The sequence below is a fragment of the Sabethes cyaneus genome, chromosome 1, assembly GCF_943734655.1.
Source record: "Sabethes cyaneus chromosome 1, idSabCyanKW18_F2, whole genome shotgun sequence".
Taxonomy (NCBI): Eukaryota; Metazoa; Arthropoda; class Insecta; order Diptera; family Culicidae; genus Sabethes; species Sabethes cyaneus.
Genome location: NC_071353.1, coordinates 50,846,309 through 50,872,853, shown reverse-complemented (window position 1 = coordinate 50,872,853; position 26,545 = coordinate 50,846,309). Strand labels below are relative to the sequence as shown.

The window sequence follows — 26,545 nt, the reverse complement described above, 5'->3', positions numbered from 1 at the left end:
ACTCCCGAACATCGGACTCCAGGGTCGCTGCAGACACAGTTGCCGAACAGTGTCAGCTACGCTAGCAAAGTTCTCTTCCGCTACGTCCCAGTCCTCCTCCATGGACGAGGCAAGTCCGTTCATACCTTCGCTTTCTTGGACGAAGGCTCATCAGCGACGCTGATGGAGCACAGTTTGTTAAGAGAATTGGATCTCGACGGCGAACCGTATCCCTTGTGTCTAGGTTTGACGGGAGATCATCAACAACACGAAATGAGATGGAAATTTCCGAAGTGCGTGATGCGGAGCTATGCCGGATGCCGAAAGTGCACACGGTGTAGGCACTACCGCAGCAAGCGTTGTCAATGGCGGAGCTACTATTGGACGATAACCACTTGGAAAACGTGCCAGCGGACTCCTATTGCAACGTCCAGCCACGGATACTCATGGGAATGGACAACTGTCGCTTGGGTTATGCGTTAGACAGTAGAGAAGGCGGAAAAGTCGAACCGTTCACTGCTAGAACCCGCTTAGGTTGGATAGTGTTCGGACCATGCTCTAAGGCTTCTCAACCATCGACGAACTTCACGGCGCACCACAGCTTCCACGTGTGTTCGTGCTGCGAGCGGAGAGACGCAGATCTACACGGTCTCGTGAAAGCATACATGTCTCTGGACAGCACCGGAGTAACGAATTCGTCAAACCACTGTTATCGAAGGACGACGAGCGAGCGGAACAGTTACTGAGATCCTTAACGCGTGTGAAAGGGAAGCGAATGGAAACCGGACTACTTTGGCGGTACGATGGTGTTCGTCTGCCAGATGGCAAATCGATGGTGATGAGACTACTGGTCTGATTGGAGAAGCGTATGCAGCGGGACCCTGAACTAGCTGAATCGGTGAAGCAGAAGCTTCGGGATTACGAAAGAGCCGGGTACATCGAGAAGCTAACGAAATGTCAATTGGCAGAAAAATTCGATCGGGTTGGGTATCTTCCAATCTTTCCGGTAGTTAATCCTAACAAATCAAAAAAGATGCGCTTAGTTTGGGATACAGCCGCTAAAGTTTCGGGAGTTTCGCTGAATTCGTTCCTACTAATGGGACCGGATCAACTAACCTCCTTGGTATCCGTACTACAGCGTTTTCGAGAGTTCCGCATCGCTATCACAGCACAGGTGACATTCGAGAAATGTTCCTCCAGGGGTGACATTGCGCATCTCGTTTCGAGTGATTTTGGTTCGTTTCGACCACGTTAAACAAATGGGCGTCTCGAACGAAAATCACTCGAAACGAGATGCGCAATGTCACCCCAGATCTTGATGAACCGGCTCGATCAACAGTGTTTGAGATTCTTATGGCGGAACGGAGAGCAAGACCGCAGCCCAGATGTCTACGTTACGAAAGTAATGACCTTCGGAGCGACGTATTCGCCAAGTTTGCGCAGTATGTTAAAAACTACAATGCGCAGCGGTTCCAGTAACAGTTCCAGAGAGCAGTCGAAGCGATAGTGAACGAGCATTACGTTGATGCTTTCCAGTGTAGAAACAGAAGAAGAGGCGATACGGCTAGCGAAAGATGTCCGGCACGTCCACGCGGAAGCGGGGTTCGAGATACGGAACTGGCTGTCGAATTCGAATCGAGTACTGCGGCAATTGGAAGCAAATCCCGGCGAAAAGAGTTTAAACCTGTAGAGTGAGATGGCGACGGAGAAAGTTCTTAGCTGGTGGTGGTGTACTGCGACCGATACGTTCACCTTCAAGATATCTCCGAGAATCAACGCCGAGCTACTGCAAGGCGGCATCGTTCCAACGAAAAGACAAATTCTAAGTACGCTAATGACGATCTACGATCCACTGGGTTTTCTGGCGCACTTCCTAGTGTTCCTGAAGATATTGCAGCAGGAAATCTGGCGGAATGGTGTAAGTTGGGACGAACCCATTAAGTACGAGTAATTTGAGAAATGGCAGACACGGTTACCCGTCCTTCCGCAAGTGGAATCTGTCAGCGTGCCAAGGTGTTACCGGATGAAAACGAGCATAAGTGATTAGAATGCGATCCAGCTACATGTGTTTGTGGATGCGGCGGAGAACGGTTTTGCTGCAGTTGCCTATCTTCGGTTCGAGAAAGACGGTGAAGTGGATCGCGTGCTGATCCGCGCGAAGACAAGAGTGGCTCCGCTGCGATTCGTGTCGATTCCCAGACTAGAACTACAAGCTGCAGTCATCGGAGCCCGCCTGGCGAACGACGTTATGGAGACACACAAACTGAAACCTGCGCTGCGATTTTTCTGGACGGATTCACGAAATGTCCTCTGTTGGCTTAATTCCGATCACAGGAAATATAATCCATTCGTCGCGGTGCGGATTAGCGAGATGCTAGAGTTGACAGAGACATCGGAATGGAACTGGGTCCCAACCAAGCTAAACATCGCTGACGAGGCAACGAAATGGCAGAAGCTGCCGGATCTCTCTCCTACTAGTCGCTGGTTCCGTGGTCCTGACTTCCCGTGGGGATCGAAAAAGGAATGACCTGTCGTCCAATCCAAATTCGAACAGACCGCAGAAGAATAGCGACCATATGTATTGCACCATTCCATTGAGCGCGCCCTATTCCGGTGGGAAGACTTCTCGAAGTGGAAACGACTACTGCGACATGTAGCATTCGTTCAACGATTTCCGTCGAATCTACGCAAGACGCTGTTGAAGGAGTCTATCGTTGGCGGACCTCTAACGCAAGAGGAATTTGAGAAGGCAGAGCTCTTCATCCTCCAGTCGGTGCAAGATTCGAAGTTCGATAAAGAAAAAGCCCTGCTGCTGAAGCCGAAACCGTTAGCCTGGAAGAACGTGTTGCCGAAGAGTAGTTCGTTGTACAAACTTAGCCCATTCATCGATGGAGATGGACTGTTGCGAATTAAAGATCGCATAGATGAATGCGCACATGTGGAGGAGTGCACAAAGCATCCAATCCTGTTGTCCAAGCAACATCCGGTCACGGACCTTATCATAGCCAGTATCCATCAGAAGCTCTGTCCCATGAATCATCAGACAATGCTCAACGAGATCCGGCGCAGATTCTACGTTCCAGGACTGAAATCGGCCTACAATCGTGTTCGAGAACGATTCCAGCTCTGCAAGCTCCGTCCGAAGCCCCGGAGATGTCTGGTCTACCGTTCGGGCGTTTGCAAGCCTTCTGTCGTCCTTTCTGCTACGTTGGCATCGACTACTTCGGGCCAATGCACGTTGTTGTCGGTAGAAAGACTGAAAAACGTTGGGGTGTACTAGTGACCTGTCTTACTATGCGAGCAGTACATCTCGAAGTCGCCCATAGCCTGACCACCGACTCGTGCATCCTTGCCATCCGAAACTTCATCGCCCGAAGAGGTACCCCAGTGCAGATAGCGATCGCGGCGCCAACTTCATCGGAGCTAGTCGCGAGCTGAAGGAAGCCTTACAGCAAGTGAACCAGGACAAACTGATGGAATATTTCGTCACACCTGATACGAAATGGTCGTTCAACCCGCCCGCATCACCACATTTTGGCGGAGTCTGGGAACGCCTCGTTCAATCCGTGAAGAAAGCCTTGAAGCACCTCCAAGTCACCCGCACATCCACTGACGAAATACTAAGAAACACACTCACTGAAATCGAGCTTATTATCAACTCCCGACCTCTGACCGAATTACCGCTTAACGATGAGTTTTTACAAGCGCTCACTCCGAATGATCTCTTGATGGGTTCGTCAGACGGTTCAAAGCCCCCGATCGCGAACGACGACAGCAGCTGCGCCGTGAAGCACACCTGGAAGATGTCCCAGGTTTATACCAACCGATTTTGGCGTCGTTGGATAGCTGAGTTCCTGCCCACACTTACACGGAAGACGAAGTGGTTCAACCGAGCCAAACCGATCGCCGAAGGAGATATCGTTGTCATTGTAGACGACAGTAGAATCAATATATATAGAATGCCAGTGTCGCTGTTTTTCTATAGAACTCATTGTGGTAAACATGATGCTAACAATCTGTATCAAGTCTGTGAATCGGGAACTTCGTTGTCAAAGTTGCTCATTGTTATTTATCTGTTCTTTATCTGTGCGCTGGTTGGTGCTGTCATCAGTGCGTTCTCCGCAGTGTTTTTATGCCAGTGAAATGGTTTTAAACGTTCTTTTTCTTTTCGTCCGGATAAATAGAATCCCACAACTGCGCCCATTTGCACCGATTTTTTCAGAAATTTGAAGCAAGCGAAATTTCCAATCACATTACTTGGCAGCCATAATTGAAATTTTAAACTGGTTGTCAAAGTTTGACAATGAGATTCCCTTTTTGATGAATCTCAGGCACACACACATTTGCATATATAATGTAAATACATTATCTGAACATGTGTGATGTTTACCACGCGCACTGCAGCGACACTGGCATTCTATATATATTGATTATACTTAGACGACGCACTGCCAAGGAACTGTTGGCCGAAAGGTCGTGTGGTGCGTGCAATCCGCTCTAAAGATGGGCAGGTGCGGTGTGCAGTAGTGCACACTAAACATGGAGTTGTCGAAAGACCCGCGGTGAAGCTTGCAGCACAGACAAACAGATGAGACACTCGCGTTAATTCCATCGTCCATTCAAAAACAAATTATTTTTCAAAAAAGCATGTTTCGCAACATGTCCACACCACGGCGCTCGAGTGTTGCTCCGAGTTTCCAGTACAAAACCATACAAATGTAAAAAACCTACAGTATCCAGCTTTTTACGAGCCATAATGGCGGGCGTGTTCGTAATATTTGAACAGCATTTTTGACAATTCCCTAATACATCGCACGTTTTCTTTCCGCGCGTTCACGGTAAAACTGAAGAAAATGTGCGATGTATTAGGGACATGTCAAAAATGCTGTTCAAATATTACGAACTCGTTCGCCATTATGGCTTGTAAAAAGCTGGATAAAACCCTGCAAATGTAAAAAACCTACAGTATAAAACCCTACAAATGCAAGCTACTCCGCAACATGCATAACAGAGGGCACTAGTGGTGCAAGCAAAATGTGTAGGACGATCAAGGGGTCGGTCACTCGGCACAGCCGTTTTTATGTTAGGCGACTTGAAACGAACCGAGCTGTGCCGATGCTGTACCGAAAGTGCCGAATTGCAAGATTTGTTAAATTCGTTAAAATCTGATAGATCTGGCAACCGTGCGAGATGATTTTGACAACTGGCAGTGCTCCCATTTCATATGTAAAATTGAACCGGAGGTGTGTAAAGCCCTGTAAATGTTATTTTTATAAGGCTTTAGAGGTGTGCCGTTTGATATCTCTGCAGTGCCGGGGCACTATGTGCTGAGTGTCCGACCCCTTGAGGACGATGGTTTTTGAAGAATTTTCTTCTTTGTGTCATGTCAGTACGTCAGTGCTTGCAGTGTTAGACGTCGGTGCAAATCTATGTACATCGTCGGACCATTGACCTCGAAATACCAGGGGAGTGTCACAACGTTCCGTTGCGACGCACCTTCGTCAACATTACGTTGAAACCGTAATTCATTCGTATAATGTCAGTGAATCGGTGGAATAAAGCTGAAGGTGAAAAACATGACAGTAGAAAGTAAACAACAAAACTAGCGTTGCCGTTGAGTAAACGAGTAAAGTTGAACCTTAAAAACTAGTAAAATTCCTATCTTAAGTGTATTAAAACTATAAAAATTAAAATTAATTAAAAGCAATTAGTTTATCTAAAAAGGTAGTAACATTGTTTTGTGCCTTAATTGCATTAATCGTGGTTTAGGAAGGTGATTATATTGTAATCTAAATGCATAGGAGGTTTGTTAAAAATTATATTCTAATTACACCTAAGCAGAATCTAAAACTACAGTACGGTCAGCGAACAACTACCCAAGTAACCAGTGAGCACTTAAAGAAGCAGAAATCTAGCTTTTTATTAGCCTATGGTGCACACCATATCGTGCAGCATAGTTCAATATGCCTATAAAAAGCTGCTAGAAAGCCGGTTTTGGCGAAATATCCGGCTACATTAGTGCTTGGAGCTTTACAAAAGTCATAAAACGTAACGCCTGTTGCGTAACGGTAAAACGTCAAACATAAAAAAATGCGAAAAATATATTGTACATCCTTTTTTTATCTTCCCTCTCTGTTATGCTTATGCCATATGGCGTACTTTGTTGACGTTTCAAGATTGCTTTTTGTTATTTTCTTTTTCGGTTAGAATTGAACCGCCAGCCAATCTGTCGATAGGAATAGGAATAGAGGAGTAGGGCAACGCCTTTACCAGTTGATCTGTAAACGGTAGTTGCGAGTCAGCTGCCAATAGCTCTACTTAAATTACCGAAATTCTCAACTCGGATGTTTGATTTGCTTATCAAGGCGGAATGGAGGAAAAGATTTTGTTTTTCACATATCTTCCATAAGTTGCGCTTTGGGAGAATTACCTACCTTTTATTTTCTTTTTATGTGATGGCATACATGTATAGAAATATTTCTTGCATATTATCCGTATGCATATGCCCTATAGATTAGTGTTGATGTTTATTCAATCGGCGGTGCAGGATTTTGCGTAAGACAAAAAGAGAGGAAAGCATTTTTTCTGTTATCACGCGTACGTTCGCAAGATTTCCTGCAAGTGTGAGCAGTGTTCAAAATCCCTTTTGATGCCGGCAACGGCAATAAAGCTTGCTTAGAGCATCTAATCAGCTTTTCATAGTGCTTCAAGTAGATATTAATTCAGCATTGAGAATGCCATTTTAAAGCTGCTATGCTTTGACAATGCTGAATTATATCTGGCAGCATGTAACTTGCAAATTTAGAGCAGCTTTCAAGCTTAATTCAGTGCTTAGCGGTTACCTGGGTAGGATCTGTTTTTTTTTCTTTTTTTAACGTAAGTGATATAAAAATTATTACTTCATTATGAAACTGAACATAATATACATAAACATAAAGTACATAATTAGGTACCCGGTTAACACTGAAAGTAACACAATGTTGCTGTTAAGTAACATTGTAATGTTACAAAGTTATCAAAATTTGACGTAACATTTAAATAAAAAAATGGTAGCATTGTTACATTAAAATGTTACCTGTAGGTTATGTAGCAATAACATTAAATGTGTAACATTACAACTTTTATCAAAATTTGACGTAACATTTAAATGAAAAAATGGTAGCATTGTTACGTTAAAATGTTACCTGTAGGTTATGTTACAAGAACATTAAGTTTGTAATGTAACAAACTTAATGTTATTGTTACATAACCTACACGTAACATTTTAACGTAACAATGCTACCATTTTTTTATTTAAATGTTACGTCAAATTTTGATAACTTTGTTACATTACAATGTTGCTTCTGTGTTACATAACAGCAACATTGTGTTACATTCATTGTTGACCGGGTGTATATTAAACTGAACTAATTATTGCGATGTTATACACAATAGGAATTTTTTAACAGCGTCTACAGCTGGAGTAAATAAAATATTTCGTTGTTACGAAATAAAATATTACGGAAAACAAATTTTATAAGGAACATACAAAGTTTATAAGGAACATACAGACAGACAGAAATTCATTTTTATAGGTATCGTATTATAGATATACAAAAGTATCCAGAACATCAAAATTTATTATTTATGTTGATTCTATGTTAAAAACTAGAAATACTCACAGTAAGAGATACGCGGAAACTAAAGCCAACGATTTGGCATCAGTGTACAAAAACTGCCAACACTTGCTACGGAGCAAAATGCTGTAGCAGTGTGACTTGATTGTTTTCAACATGATCCGCTTCTCTTTTGTTTACATCAATTTTGCACAATAGTACGATATATCTTTCAACTTAATCAGTGTAAAATGTATTGCAAAACTTTATACACACTGTGTCCGAGTATAATATTCAAGGTGCGTGACAATAGCTTAAGTAGATTTCATAACTATTTCAATACTTATTAATCAAACATTTAAGCAAAAAGTATGCGTGTTCGATTGGCTCCCTTTTGACAACTCTCGCTGCTCGATGGGCTCTCAAGGCTGCTTTCGCGTATCTCTCTCCTCTGAGTATTTCTATTATCTTTTTTATCAAAATATTGTGCTTCCCGAGAAAATATTTCGTTTTCCAGTTTAATATAGTTGTGCGCAAAGGTAAATCATATATTATTGACAGTGTAAGCACGTGTAAGTTTTTTATGTTTATGCTCTTATTCTTTGCTTAGATAACATTTGTTTTGTCTTATTACGTACAGACTTACAAACAACACAGTTACAATGTCTTACGTTAACCGAAAATGATAAAATTTAAATGCTGGTTGCGTTTGTGAAAAATTTGGCCATGTTTGAACGGGCAAACACGAAGCAAGCTACCCTAGCATTCAGCTGATGAGCGAGAGAGAAATATTGTTGTTTTTCTCATCACTCTTGCGTTGACAGTTTCTTACGAGATTTCGTAAGAGTGTAAAAGAGATACTTTGACTGCGAGCAACCAGAACAGAGCTGCGCGCAACTGCTAGGCGCACAACTAAACCGACGAAAGAAAAATTTTAGATAATAATCGCAATATTATTGTCAATGGCAAGGAAAATTGTACCATCCAAAGTGCGATATCGCTCATAAAAGTATTTTATAAGCGATATCGCACTTTGGATGGTACAATTTTCCTTGCAATTGACAATACAACTTTTAGACATGAAAATACCTGCATTACCCTATACGTAACACTGGTAGGTAATAATGTAACGATAATGAAAAAGGTAACGTTTCATAACGCGAAATTGTTTTTCGTTAGCTCCACTCTTTCCGACAGTGCTTCGATGATCAGATCAGTCATACACTGAGCTTTGCCTGCGAGAAAGCTTGTGAACGGGGAAAATATTATATATTACTTGTACAGAATACCGTCAATTCAGACTTATTTTCTCCTAAACGTTTTGGAAAGGTGATTTTATGTCAAGTTTTTATAATTTGTAGTGTACAATTAGGTGTTTTCAATTCATTACGGTTCATAAAATACACTTTTTATGACGCGTTACTATCCACCCATTTTCCGCCTCTGTTAGCCTACCTACAAAGAATCCCTCTGTTGAGTGCCGTTTTTAATGACAGTCAAGTGATAAAACCGATAAAATTGAAGTAAAGATCTCTGTTTGGTCGTTCCTTTTTACAGTTTCCGGCTCAAACAAAAAAGTTTTGTGAAGTATCCTACATCCAATAACCAACAACACTGGTTCAGAGAGTAGTGTTTTCTGGAAACTTGATTCACTTAATCGCAACTCATCCCTGTATCCCGTGCGGAAACAGAAAAGTAGAGCGATAAAGAGACGAACAGTCACTTGAGCAAAGATGATGGCTGAATCGGATAACACTGCGGACGCAACGAGACGGCTCAATGTAAAAAAGCAAACCTTAGATGATGCCTATGCGATTCCGGCGAATTTCCTGGAAATAGACGTCGTCAACCCCATGACTACACTGACGGCTGGGAAGAAGCGGTATACAGACTACGAAGTCCGGATGCGGGTAAGACGCTTAATAATTTGAGATAAAGGTCAGTTTGGTTTATTATCACGTAGAGCTTCTGTTTCGAGATTAGTCAATTGTCTACAGCCAACAAGCATATTTTTTCAATCTAAGCATCGTGATCAAGTCATACTTTAATTGATCATATCTGCGAACAGGTAAAGGCTGGCTGGTGCGAAATGTTGGAAAATCCGGAAGAAAAAATAATTTCTGTTTAAATTACATGAGTACCAACAAAATGTATTGCTGACTGCAAGGAAAATTGTACCATCCAAAGTGCGATATCGCTCATAAAAGTGCTATTTTACATTATCGTTTCGGTATCTTCGGCGCACTTTTTCGTTACATTCCAAGCAATAAGTGCGCCGAATATTCCGAAACGATTTAAGCTAAAATAGCGCTTTTATGAGCGTTTGCGCACTTATTGATTGAACAATTTTCCTTGCAATTTGCAATATATGTTTGAGAATGAACTCCGTTATGAGACTGACGATTCTGACGAAAATCGTCTAAGGTCATTGTTACTACACTCGGTTTGTTTATATTTTTGACATAGTTTTCTTTACGTGTTGCTTTTTAATTTTTCGAGATCTTGACTGTCATGTAAATATCCCTGACTAGATTCAACTTTCTGGCTTCAAATTAAAATCAAAAAATGGAACATAAACTATGAGTACTGCTGCTAGGAGACCATTGCTTAGTTTTAAGAATGATAAAATCGGAATATTGAGCAAAAACTATCCAATACCAATGGTTCCCTTCCTCATTTCAGACCAATCTACCCGTCTTCAAGGTTAAGGAATCCAGCGTACGTAGACGATATAGTGACTTTGAATGGTTACGAAATGAACTAGAACGCGACAGCAAGGTAAGGTTGTTTTTCCCGAGGTTACAAGATACCGCTATTAAAGTCGTTCGTTTGGGTAGTGACAAACGTAACATTTTTGCTACGTGCGCTAATTCGATTAGTATTTATTATTACTACCTATGTATCCTAGTGGTTATTCGGATACTTCATGTGACATTGATTTATGTAACTAAAAAGAAACGACTTTACTAAAACATATATAAATCATTGCTGAGTAGCGCTGTGAACCGGTAATATCGTTTTTACCTTTGTCAATTGTTTGTGCAGATTGTGGTACCACCCCTACCAGGAAAAGCATGGAAACGTCAAATGCCGTTCCGTGGTGACGATGGTATCTTTGATGAAAATTTCATTGAGGAACGGCGAAAGGGACTGGAACAATTCGTCAATAAGATCGCAGGTCACCCGTTGGCCCAAAATGAACGCTGTCTACATATGTTTCTACAAGAGCCAACCATCGACAAAAACTACGTGCCAGGCAAGATTCGGAATACGTAAATTGGCAGAGAATGTTAATGCTTTTGCTGAAAGTGTGTGAGAAAATTCTTATTTCATGGTGAATGATTTCGGGAAGCAAAAGTAACTAAAAATATTTCACGGAATATTGAAAACAAAATTCAATTTTCGATTGTAAAATGTATCGAAAAAATTCAAAAATTTGTTTTTATAGTAAAGGCGTTAAGTTTTTGACTCGTCCAATTACACATTGTATACAATCAAAAAATCAGTCTAACATGAATCTTGTGTACATCCACTGTAATCCACAATGCTAGCAGAGGTTGAGTGGGTGACGTACGTACTCTCTCTTCAAGTTATTAGAGCTGTATCTAATTAATCCGATATAATTTAAATGTAATTCAAAATAGCATTAACTGGAGCGTAACGCTCGGTTGGTTTGCTCGATTTTGTTTTGGAACAAAAAAGTGCGTTACGTTCTGTGCCTAGTGATCTATTTTTAGCAGACTTCTTTATCGACAGAATTGTTACGATTTTCGTGCACTATCCAACCAATATATGTATGGTATTCTCTCTTTCTAAGGAAAACTATTATAGTTATCGGTTAAATGAACGAAATATACGAAATACTATAAGTATGAATGATAAATATTCCATCTTTATTTTCTAGGCATAATTTAACTATTGAACTTTACCATCTGCTGATTTATATGATCTTATCAGAATTGCATATGCTTACAGTGGTGTACATTTTGGTTCAGAAAGCAAGCTGTATTGGATCATTGATTAGAATTTCTAGCATATTTCAAACAGATTGAATGAATGAATTGAGATTGCAGTAAATATTAACTGACTAAAACTTTAAACAAGCGTTGTTTTATAATTTAATACTATCATATATCACATCAGAGGTAAAAAAAACGAGTTTTGAAATGCGTAGAGTTGATTAGTTGAATATGATCGTTTACTTGTTTTTGAAGGCACCGTATACCATCGCAAGTTGGCAGCTTGGCATCATTATTACAAAAACTTCTCGATGCGAAAATTACTGTATATAAATCCCAATGCTGTTCCCCGATGCGAAGACCGGTTGTAAGGCATCTTTAATGGTTAACCGTTATGTGTGCGACAGGGTACCCGGGTACCTTTTCAGTTTTAAAATAGTTATCTCATTCAATTTAAAACATACGTCATTGAAATTTCATAAAACTCGTTGATCTTGTAATTGAGGTAATTTGGTGCATATCCATAAAGAGGGTTTTTTTTTTTCCATGTGTGGACTCATTACTGCGACCAGTATTATGTTGATCTATTGTAATATCGCCCGGGTGTTTGCTGTATGACCTGCACTGCATTTCTTTTTGCTATAATCGCTATTGAATGAGCGATATGCTTATTTTAAATTGTATGCGTGCTTGCGTGTATTGGGGTTTACCCTTCCTTCAATGCTTGATCTACTTTACCCACTTATTCCTCGCTGCCAGCACTATCCCATATTATAGCCGTCCCTGGCGAGGACTCATTCGTACCTCTGACCAGTACACTTAACTATAGGAGGGACATTTGCACTGTCAAGAGGCTTCAGAGGGTAAATATAGAATTCAGCACGAAGGAAGGGTAAATAAAGAGGGTTAGCAATGAGAGGCATTTGATTTTTTTTATTACGTAGGAGGGCGACAAGGTTACCCGGGTACTCATGATTTACTTTGGCTGTTTTGAACCGATTTTGATGAAACCAGTGGCATTTGATTTGTACATTTATCAAGTTTTTACTAGATAAAGCATTTGGCCATTAAATGGCAAGTAGTTCCCGGGAATCGGTAATTCCGGAGAAAACGTTCGATAAAACGTGGGAAGCCGCTTGTTTTGAAAGAATATCAGCTTTCAGCAAAGCTATTAGCTTTGAACTTGACATTGTAAACCCTTTTTCCACCTAATTATATAAACTGGTCACTTTAAATCGCATTGGCCATTCCAGAATTGGGTTCCTGCAGGGTTACAGATGGCCAGTTGGGTGCCTAAGCCAATATTAGAATTGGTTTAGCGGATGTTTTGAACTGATATGGTCAGTTTAGTGCTGATTGATAATTTCGGAACTGGTTCCAAATGTATGACAGATGGTTCTACGTTTTGAATTGTTCCGATAATGCTAAGCATTATCTTGAATCCTGCGGTATCATCTGTGACCCCGTAGAAACCATTTTCGATATAACCAATCAAAATACATCGAAATGTAAAAAATATCACCTACCGAACTAATTCCACGAACTTTGATACCCATATTGCTAGGTTTTACCTCCAATCCTAGACTGGCCACCCATGACCCCATAGGAACCTACTCCGAAATGGCCAATCTGATTCATCTCTTTATATATAATAGTTCACTGTATGAATCTTTAGAATTTTGATATCCGCATGACTGATGGTCCTGCAATACAATCAGTTCTCTACCTCGCAGCGGACACTCTGTCGGAATTTCGAATTTTCGGGCTCCGTATGTCTTTTAATGACCAATTGGCAGAGTAATTCAAAACTAGATAAATTAACGAATCAAATGACGCCTATTTCATCAAAATCGGTTTAAAATTGTTGATGTTATAACAATATCAATGTTGGGTATCCGGGTGCCCTTGTCGCCCTGCTAAAGGTGTTTTTTGTCGCACACATAACGATTAAATAGGGTGGATGTGGAGGAACCGTCTGGATGCACTTTGCAAAACATATTCACAGCATTTCGGATCCGTTCGATGACAAGACCGAATTTTCGGTTTAGAATAATAAAAAAATGCTATTTGGTGGACAGTTTTTACGACTGTATGACTGTATAATAATTTCGTTAAACATAGGCGTCATAGGCGGCTCGGAACGGCAACTATAGTGGCAATATTCTAACGCGTACACTTTTAGCCATATTGCTCGATTTTATACCAATCACCAAGGACTAACAATAATTTAAGAATTCTCATCTGGCGGCTTGCGTGACGAATAACACAAATACGGTAGGTTTGACAAATTTCACATCAATGAAAACAAAGCAATTATAAGTACCATCTAGGCACATATAATAGAAACACACACTTTAGGTCTTTATTAACTGACAATTGGCAGTCCACGATTCATCTTAACTCTAGCTAGATAAATTATTATTAATAGTTTATCTGGTTCTAACTTAAAGTCACTGAATTTGCTTAAAAAAAAGGAGTAACGAATACTACATTCCAAATCCCAACGGAACTGTAGAGCGGTCGGTGGACATATGGACTGTACGTGCACGGTGTGTGCGTCTGTATGCTTAACGTTTTCCCTTTACCCTTTTCGATTGTGGTCGCACTTGGTCTTCGTCTAAAATTACATACGAAAAAGAATTGATTGTAAAATTTGCTCATGAATGAGTGTTAGCTCTAAGTGCTTATATTTTCTAACTTTCCTTATCGATACAGGATTGGGCTTAAAATGAACTCTACAAACTAACGAATATAAGAATCCTAATTCTAATAATGTTTGTGAATTAAAAACGTTTAAAAGAAAACGAGCGTAAGTGCCATTGAATCGTGAACATGTTTAAAAAAACTAAAATAGGTATAGAGTTGTTGATAGTGCTGATATTGCGTCGGTACATAATGCTTCCTATTGGCTTAATTTTGCACTTGAATAGATTTGGGTCTACGTCTAGGCAGGATTTCAGTGTCTGAAAAGACAACAGGAAAACACACAAATGATTTATATGTTTGAGAAAAATAGCGAACAAAAATATGCAAAAGTACGAATGAAGATGGATTGTTCAGCTATTAAGCGATTTTATTGATAAAGGTAAGGAAATTTACTTGGAATCTAAAGGCTCCTCTTGGTATTTTTTCATGCATATCATCATGTTTCAGTAAACTAAAGCTAACAACATAATAGCTTATTCCAAATCTCGTTCATGCTTTTTAGACGACTTCAATAAGATAGAAATGCCTGTTATGTTAACCATGTCGACCGCACTTTATCCGAGTGGTGAATTTTGGAATTATGGAAATCGAGGTCGATGCAAGGGTATGAAATGGGGAAGGCAACATAACAAAGCGTTCAACATAGCTCTGGCCGTCCCAAGTTCCTACCTAGCGCCTCCACGCGGCCATTTGGTGTTTGATGGTACTCTGGAACCATCCTTTAACCATAACAAGGAACCATAAGAACTATGGAAAACTCAAGATGAGTACTGTGCAAGCACCATATTCAAAACATTGCCTAATTCGGAACAGTTGCAAATTTTTCATAAATTGTGACAAAATTCCAGCTATTCAAACAATTTAATCACTACATCTGATGGTTTCATATTATTAAAATGGTTTAAATAGCCAGAGTTTTGTCATTATTTATGAAAAATTTGCAACTGTTTTGAATATGGTGCTTGCACGATACTCTGCTTTCATTTGTGTATTATTACCAGAGAAAAATTGAACTATTATTATATTATATTCTATATTGTATTGTATATACTTAGGTACATATGTAATAACCATATGAGCACTCGTTGGAAGTGGTGTGCTTAGGGAGAGTGGAGCAGCCTACTTTCTAAGGTTAACCTTGGTCCAGTTAACAGCAGATCATGGATAACGAGCAGGTCCTACTCCCCACTTGCCGGGGTCATTCTGCATTAGGACGGCTTATTCAACGATTAGCTCATCGACCTAGTCGCTGGTAGGCGATTCTCAACACCCCTGGTACGTGTAAGTGATGTTGCTCACCGGCCAATTCCCTTTTGGACCTTCATACAGGATCTAGTGAATATTACCGATCGTTCAATATGTACAATTCATTTTGTCATGATAGGCCCATTGCTATGAACAGACGTTCTGCTAAAGCAAGTGATAGTACCCTATATTCATTCATATGGAAATCGAGGTCGATACAACTCTGTCGAGTAACTCGTCTGAATTAACCACTCATTGAATTGCAAATTGTTTAAATTTTTGTCACTTCCCTCCACCCCCTTTGAAATTGGGTTAAAAAATCGGAGCGCAAAAAAAATATTGGGCATATGTCAAAAATATTTGTACAAAGTCTATTGTCTATGAACCTCGATAGCCTAAAGAACTCGACAATTGAGTGTACGGAGTAGTAACGATTCTAGCACGAACTAGAAATGGAAATTTAAATAATGTAATAACCAAAAAGATGCAAAAAAATCTTTCGATTTCTCTCTCTTTTGATAGGTTTTTGTATGGAAAATAGTAACGTACGGAGGGTATTTTCAGCCTGCTTGTAAATTCAGCCTATTTACCTGTTAGAGCCAATAGGATCGTAGCAACTGGCCCTGCAATTGTCCTGTACTCTAACAGTTGGCTGGCTGCGAAGTCAACTGTTCGGAATTAGGCCCTGTTTTGAATATGGTGCTTGCACGGTACAAGAATACGATTCTTTCCATTCCTACTCTTGCTACGAATGTAGGATACGAACTGATTCGAATAGTTTTATCCTTGAACGCGATTTTCGCATTTTTTGATTGACCAAATTCAGCTTTACAGTTCCGCACTTTTCAATCTAATTTTTGGGCTAGTTCTGCGAGGTGAGTGGCGTGACAAACCACATTTCATTGCGCTGGCCTTCGCCTTTACTTCCGGGTTGTGTGAATTAAGCCGCATGCCGCAAAAGGTTCGACTTGCACATCATTCGATTCGCCTTACACTTTATTCGATTCGACTCGACTTTGATCGAAGCGTAATTTTCCATTATTGATTATGGGGAAAACGGTTCTACTAAGCAACCGTGCATGAGCGTTATTAACACAAACAAATCTCTAACGAATAGGGTAAATAAGGTATTTTGACCCATGCGTTATGTTGTCTCTATTTTGACTCACTCCATGTGATTTTGCCGTGATAGGCCAAATTAGAGACCGCGAAACACACGGTCCGAAATACTTCTTTTGCCCTATTATGCATACTAAAAATCTATAGAGTGTCAGAACCCTATAATCATTGTAATAATTCAATCTCGTTTTATAACGTCTTTTTTAACAAGTGACTGACTTACGATTACATGCTTTACGATACTGCTAACGAACAAAAATACAAATACATGTGCCATTACAAATGGCAACACTACAATACTACATGACGCAATTGCAGACCAGACGAATTGCATGAAGCTGTTGGTTTTCACGTAATGATTTGAAGAAATCTTCCCGTTCTGTTCACTGTCTAACGATTGCAAGCGATGAGAAATGAGAACTTGAAAGTGCGAGCATTGGTTAATTTCAATTGGCAGTAGGGAAAACATGAAAATAATTTTAAATAAAAAAGTGAGTGGTAAAATTGAACATAGCATTCATTGTTGTATTACAGCAGCATTTTATAATTAACACAACTCTATGGCACTGTGAAAATTAAGAATGTTATAATGATTAGTGCCCGCTACAGAAATATAGGACTGTTTCGTGCATACATGCTCTATTCGCGACTACGAAGTTGCTGATTATTTTATGTGTAAGAAAAAAAGAGATAGAAAGTATTTTTGCTTTAATTGTTTTCAATTTGCCATGGGTGTAGGTGCGAAAAGGCTTGAAATCTCTTTCAGTTTCGTAGTCGCGAATTCCTGTACCCATAAAATGTCTAATGTTTTCTTTCGAATATTACCCGAGAAAACCCAGTATTACTGCATTTACCTGAACTGTCGCTCTCGATAACCTTGGTTATTTTTTTGTTTTGGCGAGCACGTGCAGCGGCTCGAGCACTTGCCGCTGGCGGCATGTTTTCCTCTTCGCTGTCACTGTTGTCCGATGATGATGAAGACGATTGTTTCTGCGTTCGACCTTGACGGGTCCTACCAGCTGTTGTTTTGCTTTTTACTGCCGATTTAGGATTTGGTCGACCTTGCCTGCCCGTAGTTCGACTACCAGTGGTTGGTGCTGTAAATTGACTTGAACTACCGGCACCTTCGTCGCTAACAGTCGCCGTTCCCAATGCGGTTCCATCTTCTCGGATTGCCAGGCACTCTTGGATGCGATTCTCAAACTCAGCAACGGCAGTCTGGACGATAGAAATATAACGAATTTGATTGAGAGAAACCTATTTCCAACGTTAAAACATACCTTCAATTCCGGTTTCGCTAGTTTGTTGGTGTTGCTGATGATAGTTTTGAACGACCCGAGTATTTCATCGTACTGTACCTTATCTTTAAAGCAGCTGATATTGTCTGATAGTTTACGAATAGTTTTCTCATTGTACGACAAAAGCGACAAACAGAAAGCGATATCGCGCCATTGACGTTGCTCGGTTGTCACCCGGAAACGAAGGCACAATTTTTCAACCAAACTTTCAATTTGTTTGTCCTTATTGATCAGACCAATAATGTGTTGCATTATGGTATGATACTTTTCTTCCTCTAAATTTAAGGTCGGATCACTCAACCGTGAAATGATATCTGGCAAAACATTGTAAAGAATGTTCGATTTATTCGCAATCTCTTTGAAAAACTGTTCGGTGATTGTTCGAATTTCCGGCGCAGGATCTACGATACACATGGCTAGATCTGATATCTGACCCTTGACGCGAATCATTTCGTGCAGGATCAAATTCGATAGCATTTTGACGGCCGTTAAACGCAATTCTATGTCCTTTTCGTGCAAAGTTGCATACATATAGCTAGTCCACGGTTCAATTACGTTCGGAAAGCGGAAAGTCAAATCGGATAAACCGATCATGATGTTACATTTGATCTGATTTTGTTTCGTGTATTGTAGAATGTTCATCAGGAAGGACATGTGACTTTCGCAAAATTTCGAAGAGACTGACATCATTCGTATCAGTGTAAGCACAGCGCATTTTTGTAGTGTCTCATCTCGATGTTTGTTTGGATGACGACATATTTCAACAATCATCGGTATGAATCTACCTAGTAAATTATGTATGCTGCCGAGCATTTCCTGTTCACAAATAGCATTGATTAGTTCAGCAGCGGCGTCTTCGGCCGTCGCTCCGCTCAACAATTCTTCTTCTTCTGGCTGTTCGTGTTCTTTCCCACCTGGCCCAGACCAGCGTTTAATCGCACTACTTGCTGATACGTTCATGTTCATAGTTTTACGTTTCGGTATACTTTTGGTAAGAGCAGCGGTTTTTTTCTTCTGATTTTTAAGTTCATCCTTTAATTCTTGACGATATTTGAGATTGGCGTACACGTCAATGTCCAAATAGATCATCTCTCGCATCGCAATGTAACCAATAACGAGTACATAACGCACGACCAAGAATGTTGGTAAGGTGACCGTAATTTGGCGACCTTGAGAATTAGTTAAAGCTTGTGATGGGCGGTTCTGATTTTCCTGTGTTGCTCCAGGGATAGTATCTTCTTGTGAAAGCCTGTTATTTTCTTCCTTTCTCTTCAGCTGTGTTTCTAGTGAATGCAATTTGTCATATATTTTAACCAGTATGCTCTGACTGACAATATCTGGTGTATTGACTATTTTGTAAATGTAATCAAATGTTTTTGTACCGATTTCGTCAAAGCATACAATTTTATTATTAAAAAACATCTTTATAAAAATGTCAATAATTTTCACTACCGTTGGGCAGTCAGGCTCAATACGTCTGTAATGCTTCCCAGCATCTTTCGGTTGTGAAGTAGAGTTAATTAGCAGTGACAGCGTGGCAGTAAAAATACGAGGATCACGTAAACCTCTGTCATCGAAACCGATACTTTCAATCAACGGTTGATTGGCTTTTACTACGGATGGTTTACCACTTGACACCATAATCAATAATTGCAGCGCTTGGCGGGATTCGTCATCAGATACAGTTTCTAATTTTTTAGTATATATTTCGAACATTACCTGGATCATCTGCGCATCGATATCTCCACCTTCGACCCATTCGCGAATCAGCACTTCCATAGCGGCATAATGGCCAGCATTGAGCGTTATCATAAATTGACACAAGTTTCGCACAGTCTTAACGTGTTTGGCTCGACCTTCCAAATCAACCTCCAACAGCACTCTCTTGTATGCAGAAACTACACTACTACGTTTATCTGCATCGGAATCCCAAACTAGATACAACATTTGTTGCATGCCACCTTCAGTTCCTTTAATACCGAACAGGTAAGCGTAGGTGAAAAATTCGATTGCCTCGTAAACATCTGTCTGCGATTTCGATTTCAACATTTCTTGCAATTTTGGAACAGCACCAGCAACAATTTCCGAGAACCGGATTGAATCTTTCAGAAAATTGACTTCGCTTTCTATTTTTTGAAACTTTTCATTCAAATCCTTGTCGACCTTCGTATTTATATAATAGCTTTTTAAAACCGTTAGGTAATACATACATTGTTGTTCCACTGTGAACGTTTTTCTTGTTTCGGTATTTCCCAAAGCGTAGTCTACCTTGCACGCCAGTAGGACCAGTTCCTTGTATCGCTGTCCTTCGATCATGTCTCCGATATCCTCGACTAATTTCTTTCCATCTTCTAATGTTCCCTCCAGATGAGTCGTATCTTCGGAAGAATTTTCTTTCGAAAGCACTTCTGAGATTACTGGAAACATCTGTACCGTCAGATCGTCCCAATCTTCTTCAATTTTTTTCAAAGCAGTATCCTGTTCGACCATTTTATCGCGTATTTCCTGCAGCTGTTTATCCACTTGTTCGTATTGTGTGCGCAATTCAGCTAGTGATAACTAAAAGTAAAAATTTTTATATTTCATTTACCAACACACAATACCTATTTATTACTAACCTTTGCTGAGAAGGGATTGTGTTCTAAGAATACTTTGATTAAAGCGATAGCGTTCTTTCGAACAAGTAGCGCTTTGTCCTCCAACCGTTCCACGGCCCTTTCCAGCACCTGATGTTGCCACATAAGGGGAACGGCGTTTTGACGTTGCAAGAAGTGCCAAATTTGCAACACCTTCGATCGAACATGCGCCGATACATCCATCGTGTGGTTGAACAAATCTTCAAGAAATTCATTCCTAGTTTCCTTGAAATCTTCACTCAAGTCTTCAGAAGATAGTTCCGAAAGAATAGCTTCTCCCATAATTTGTAGAACGCAGTTCCGAACCATATAAGAGTCTAGTCCCAAAAGTTCCTCACTCAAAGTCGAAAGGTGGGGAATCATCAGCTTAGGTGTGAGAGTACCTAGTTCGACTAAGAACTGACTAAAATGACGAGCCGTCTGAGTATCCGAAGCATCTACGCCAAGACGCTCTATCAGTTCCTTTATTAAAACCGGATATATTGTGGAAATATTGAACTCTTCATGCAACAGCATCACACCATTAGCGATCGGAGCAATCGATCCTTCGTGCCTTTCCAAAATTTGAAGTATTCTCACCGGAAATGATAAAGCATGGTTGTACCGCTTTATAGCTGTACCTAAGATCTGGAATACACTATCTACTACATTACGGTTTTTTACGTAAGACTGCTCCAACGTACGGTAGCAAATATCACAAATGAGACTGAAAAAGTAACAATTATATCATACTGAGTAAAAAAGCTGTGAAACTACCTACTCCACAAATGTTTCCTCACAAACTGGAGGATCCCATAATTTCTCCAATGGCAGCTGGAATAGATTGTACAATTGTACGACACATCGGCTTCGCTTATTATCCCAGTCTAGGACTTCCACTTGTTCTTCAGTTTCCTTTTTTTTGTTTACACCCGTTTTCTTCTGTAAACCGCCACTTTCTCGCAAGGCATTTACGTGAGCATCAATCGCTTTGACGGTGCCACCCATCAAATAGATCAACATTTTTATTGCATTTAACGAAGCTAGTCGATCTTGCTGAGACAAATCTGCCTGATTAAGTAATTCCGCCAACATAGTCCCTAATCGGTCGATGGCAATGTACAACAAATCGTATGCTCTCAGAAGGTTGCTGCCAGAAATTTGCTTTGCATTATCGATCACGGAGTAGAATGTATCGAAATGATCAAATATTCCGAACGGATCGTTCAACGCTAGACGAGCATTCTTGAGCGCGTCTGAAATTTCACGAGAGTCGAGAACGCGCCCCACACAGTAATTATTCTTATCCGAACTAAGCAGCTCGGCGTTCACCCGCGGTATTACAAATTGCCACTCCATTTTCCACTGTTTACGGCAACACTATAGATTATTCTACGCCGTTTTGCGTCGGCAGATATCGAGTCGGAAAAATTCAAGCAAATTTACTACAAAAAGATGAAAATGAAATTTTGTTAAACAGAAAACACAAAAACGACCGCTTGCGATGTAAAACGAAATGAAACCAACCGACAACCAAATGAATCGAGGGATAGAACGGTAACGCGTAACGCTTGAATTATACACGCTCAATAATACATCGCTAAGCTTACGTATAAATACTCAAAATAATTTTTATAGGGTCTTTTTCTAATTCCCGTCGTAATAAGGAAAGCCATTCTAATTTTCATCATTTGCTGGATGGATTTAATGAATATTCCAACAGTTCTTGTGGTGATTTGACTAAAACACACTTACCTTCCGATCCGTGAACTTTGAAATCACTGAAAAGCGATTATTAAAGCATATTTTTGAAATTACGCAACTGACTTCATTGCTAAAATTCGTCGTACCATTTTAAAATCCGTCCATCAAAATTTTTCATCGTCCAAACTAAAAATCACAACAATGTTTACGAAGCTAACGCGCATGTATTTGTGTAGGACGGCATGACAAATGTTATTCTACAAAATTTCTGCAGGTCAGGCAAGTTTTTCTGGCTGTAGAATAACGACAATGCCTTGCGTGAGTTATTTTCATTTATGAATGACGGAAATTAAAACGATTAGTCGACATTGTCTTCTTCGTCGCACGAAAAAACGTAGGAAATTTGGCTGGTAGGACTTCCTTAATGATAAAAAGCATTTAAATAGATCTCAGCTCACTTTGATTGATTGCGTATGATAGACAACTAACTAAAATAGTAGGGAATAACTAGTTTTGCATTGTGTGTCATAAAAATGCTGATATTTTTAATAATTTGTGTTGGATGGGACGGGAATAGGCAATTACGACGATGTAGCAACATACCCTACGTTGCAATTACGGGAAAATCCCTGGTGAATATTTTCCATCCAACTTTTCCCGTACTAATTACATGAATTCCACGTAATTTTCATTAGTATGAGTGCATTTACGTGGAAATCAGATAGATGTTAAAGGCGAATTCGGGCAAAACTAATAGCAATCGTTCGCTGCCTGGTTGTGATTATTGGAACTACAAAAAAGTGCAATTCCAAAAATGCTTGAGGTGAATTCGACCAAAACTAATAGCAACCGTTCGCTACCTGGTTGTGATTATTGGAACTACAAAAAAGTGCAATTCCCAATAGGCGTTTTTGACAAGCTATCGCCCGCTTAGAGGCGCTGCATAAAAAAAGTGATGAAAAGTAAAATCGCTGTCAAACTCCATACATTTTTGAAAAAAGCTAAAATAAAATGCAGTTTTTGATTAACCCTTTCAATTGTCAGGATTTTAGGTAGCGAAATATTGGAAGAAATTTGTTTATCTACGTTAAGGTAAGTGAAAATATTCGAATTAATTAACTTTATGGCAGAAAAATGTTAATGTTTGATTTTGTACCGCATGAAACAAAAGTACATAGATTCAGCTGTAAAGTTTACATATCCTGGATGAAGCATCACCGATTATTTTCAATCTTCACTCTTTTCCAATGTGTTTTCAAATGCTAACGGATTTATTTTCGTGATTAGCATCATCTGCGCCAAGAACCAAACATATAACCTATCAGTTCGTAAACATAAATACACTTGCGAAGCTCTAATAATCTCCCGAAACAGAAACAATATATATCAAATGAAAGGTAATGCTTTTTCTTACCTTTATTATCTATTTTCATCATTCCCACTGTTGATAATTCAATAAAATATTACATTTAAAGTCGAGTTCCATATAGGTGCCAGCAAGCATTTTGGGAATTGCACTTTTTTTGTAGTTCCAATAATCACAATCAGGTAGCGAACGGTTGCTCTTAGTTTTGCTCGAATTCGCCTATATGCTTGCTGGTACTTATATGGAGCTCAACTTTAAAAGTAATATTTTACCGAATTAACAACAGTGGGAATGATGAAAATGAATAATAAAGGTAAGAAAATGCATTTCCTTTCATTTGATGTATATTGTTTCTGATTCGGGAGATTATTAGAGCTTCGCAAGTGTATTTATGATTACGAACTGATAGGCTATATGTTTGGCTCTTCGCGCAGGTGGTGCTAATCACGAAAATAAATTCGTTAGCATTTGAAAACACATTGGAATGCACTAAAAACTGAAAATAATTGGTGATTCTCTATCCAGGATATGTAAACTTTGCAGCTGACTCTATGTACTTTTATTTCATGCGGTACAAAATCAAACATTAACATTTTTCTGCCGTAAAGTTAATTAATTCGAATATTTTTACTTACTTTAACGTTAATGAACATATTTCTTCCAATATTTCGCTATCTAAAATCCTGACAATTGACAGGGTTAATCAAAAAAAATCATTTTATTTCAGCATTTTTCAAAAATGTATGGAGTTTGACAGCGATAGGCGTTTTTGACAAGCTATCACCCGCTTAGAGGCGCTGCATAAAAAAAGTGATGAAAAGTAAATGCAGTTGAAAAAAGTGATGCAGTTTTTGATTAACCCTTTCAATTGTCAGGATTTTAGATAGCGAAATATTGGAAGAAATTTGTTTATTTACGTTAAGGCAATTGAAAATATTCGAATTAATTAACTTTATGGCAGAAAAATGTCAATGTTTGATTTTGTACCGCATGAAACAAAAGTACATAGAGTCAGCTGTAAAGTTTACATATCCTGGATAGAGAATCACCAATTATTTCCAGTCTTCAGTGTTTTCCAATGTGTTTTCAAATTTTTTTCCGTGATTAGCATAATCTGCACCAAGAACCAAACATATAACCTATCAGTTCGTAAACATAAATACACTTGCGAAGCTCTAATAATCTCCCGAAACAGAAACAATATATATCAAGTGAAAGGTAATACTTTTTCTTACCTTTATTATCCATTTTCATCATTCCCACTGTCGGTAATTCAATAAAATATTACATTTAAAGTCGAGTTCCGTACAGGTACCAGCAAGCATTTTGGGAATTGCACTTTTTTTGTAGTTCCAATAATCACAACCAGGTAGCGAACGGTTGCTATTAGTTTTGCTCGAACTCGCCTATTGTACTTTTCATCACTTTTTTTATGCAGCGCCTCCAAGCGGGCGATAGCTTGTCAAAAACGCCTATTCCCTGATAAGAAAGTCGCTGATTTTCCTCGCTTTGACAATTGCTGTGCCGTTACATGCACAAATATCCTTCATCCCTGTTTCCGTTCAAACTTTTATGACTTCTTTTCAAACCAATCAGAATGCGAAGATTTCTAGTTCATTTTCAATTTTTCAAGAGTGTACATCTCGAATACTCCTATAGACCCCAGTGGACGAAACAATCCCTTACATTTGTGCTGTAGACTATTTGATGAGGTGAATCAGGCGCTCGATTTTAATATTAGTAAATCTAGATGTTAGAACGGAATTCAAAGTTTTAATTAGTTTAAGCTACCTAGAATTAGTCGGTACTGACCCTGTGCCGAAGACTGTAGAACAATAAATAAACTTCCACTGAAATTTAATAAAAAGCAAACTTATCCAATTAAATTCTGCTATGTATGAAGAAATCACGACAGATACGTATTTCGGCTACGACTTGCAGGCTTCATCAGTGGCAAGCGAAGAAATATACATAGTACAATTTAATTGGATAAGTTTTCTTAGTTTACTTAATTTCCGGTTCCGTATTCTATTAAGACGCTCCAAAAACTTCAGTCAAACTTCCACTTCTGTTTTGTGGTGCCACCTCGGGGATTAACCCATTAGGACTCGGTCTTCATTGAAATTACGTATTGAATTTTATACGCTAGGACATAATGGAATAAGGAGACACCGAAAGTGGCTAACGTTATTGTGTTAGAGCGACACACACTGTACTGTACATCTCATGTGTTCGTTAAAAACCTAAACGTTTATTTGAGTGTTGCATTAGTATTGGTAATATATGTCAAATGGTAGAGCCTGCAAACATAAACACAGCTGATCTGCAGCCAACCGCACCGACTACGAGCATCCCGAAATATGGTTTATTTTCTTTGTCAAGACATTCCGATTCATCTAAGATTTGCAGCAGCAATCTTATTGATCTTATGCATTCAATAGGATGGCTAATTAATCCGTTTGCATTGAAGGCGAGTTTTTTGTTTACATTCTCTAAGGTTATCGATGCGGCAAAAGCAGAAAGCTCTTTAAAAGCTCATTGATGTGGCGAAACTTTGAGACCGTGGTGCTGTTTTTTTCGGAAAGCGCTAGTGCAACGAAATATGTGCGCAACCAAATAACTATTAACCAATTCCAGATTATACGTTTTTTGAACACATAATGATCTATATGATCCGATGAATTTATTTTCCATTAGTAATTACGTTTTGCTGAGCGTTTGTTGATATATACCGGGTCGATAAATGGAATGACAAGATTTTGGAAATTCTAACGTGCTCTGCCAATACATATGCATTTGAAGGCACAAAACAATACATGCATCGAACGGTAGCCATTTATCCAGCCATCTTTGAGCCATTTTCGGTTTCCCCTTAACACACTTTCCATATAAAGATGCCACAGCTCTCAGAACTTAACCGCCACGAAGAGTAAATTCTGAATATCTTCACATATTCCGA

At 39.4% G+C, this 26,545-nt stretch overlaps 3 protein-coding genes across 4 annotated transcripts; 2 read left to right on the top strand and 1 right to left on the bottom strand.

The window, feature by feature from the left end:
* The first annotated feature begins 1,675 nt into the window (after window positions 1-1,675).
* Window positions 1,676-9,160, top strand: LOC128745669 (uncharacterized). Its single transcript, XM_053842749.1, has 4 exons — window positions 1,676-1,897; window positions 2,672-3,226; window positions 3,357-3,918; window positions 9,132-9,160. Exons 1-4 carry the CDS (start codon window positions 1,676-1,678, stop codon window positions 9,158-9,160), a joined length of 1,368 nt encoding a protein of 455 aa, XP_053698724.1.
* LOC128743027 (sorting nexin-12) lies at window positions 8,792-11,666 on the top strand. Its single transcript, XM_053839536.1, has 4 exons — window positions 8,792-8,903; window positions 9,132-9,484; window positions 10,257-10,352; window positions 10,620-11,666. Exons 2-4 carry the CDS (start codon window positions 9,308-9,310, stop codon window positions 10,848-10,850), a joined length of 504 nt encoding a protein of 167 aa, XP_053695511.1. The 5' UTR covers window positions 8,792-8,903; window positions 9,132-9,307; the 3' UTR covers window positions 10,851-11,666.
* Window positions 11,667-13,885: 2,219 nt separating this feature from the next.
* Window positions 13,886-21,986, bottom strand: LOC128734532 (condensin complex subunit 1). Of its 2 annotated transcripts, none has more exons than XM_053828792.1 (5): window positions 21,298-21,986; window positions 20,520-21,243; window positions 17,884-20,460; window positions 17,458-17,821; window positions 13,886-14,150 (listed from the first exon to the last, which is right to left on the bottom strand). In XM_053828792.1, the coding sequence occupies exons 1-5, from the start codon at window positions 21,873-21,875 to the stop codon at window positions 14,101-14,103; spliced, it is 4,293 nt and encodes a 1,430-aa protein (XP_053684767.1). In that variant the 5' UTR covers window positions 21,876-21,986; the 3' UTR covers window positions 13,886-14,100. The 2 variants fall into 2 exon arrangements, with proteins under 2 accessions (XP_053684767.1, XP_053684759.1); XM_053828784.1 differs by lacking the exon at window positions 13,886-14,150 and adding an exon at window positions 14,186-14,496.
* Between the last annotated feature and the right edge of the window lie 4,559 nt (window positions 21,987-26,545).

Bases quoted from the DNA above. Each gene is read 5' to 3' on its own strand.
- LOC128745669 (XM_053842749.1), top strand. From the start codon at position 1,676: ATGGCGACGGAGAAAGTTCTTAGCTGGTGGTGGTGTACTGCGACCGAT. The intron at 1,898-2,671 runs GTAAGTTGGGAC...AATCTACGCAAG, and splicing joins AGGAAATCTGGCGGAATGGT to ACGCTGTTGAAGGAGTCTAT. The intron at 3,227-3,356 runs GTAGAAAGACTG...CATCGCCCGAAG, and splicing joins GCCAATGCACGTTGTTGTCG to AGGTACCCCAGTGCAGATAG.
- LOC128743027 (XM_053839536.1), top strand. From the start codon at position 9,308: ATGATGGCTGAATCGGATAACACTGCGGACGCAACGAGACGGCTCAAT. The intron at 9,485-10,256 runs GTAAGACGCTTA...TCCTCATTTCAG, and splicing joins ACTACGAAGTCCGGATGCGG to ACCAATCTACCCGTCTTCAA. The intron at 10,353-10,619 runs GTAAGGTTGTTT...TTGTTTGTGCAG, and splicing joins AACTAGAACGCGACAGCAAG to ATTGTGGTACCACCCCTACC.
- LOC128734532 (XM_053828784.1), bottom strand. From the start codon at position 21,875: ATGGAGTGGCAATTTGTAATACCGCGGGTGAACGCCGAGCTGCTTAGT. The intron at 21,244-21,297 runs GTAGGTAGTTTC...TTACTTTTTCAG, and splicing joins TGTGAGGAAACATTTGTGGA to TCTCATTTGTGATATTTGCT. The intron at 20,461-20,519 runs GTTAGTAATAAA...TTTTACTTTTAG, and splicing joins ACAATCCCTTCTCAGCAAAG to TTATCACTAGCTGAATTGCG.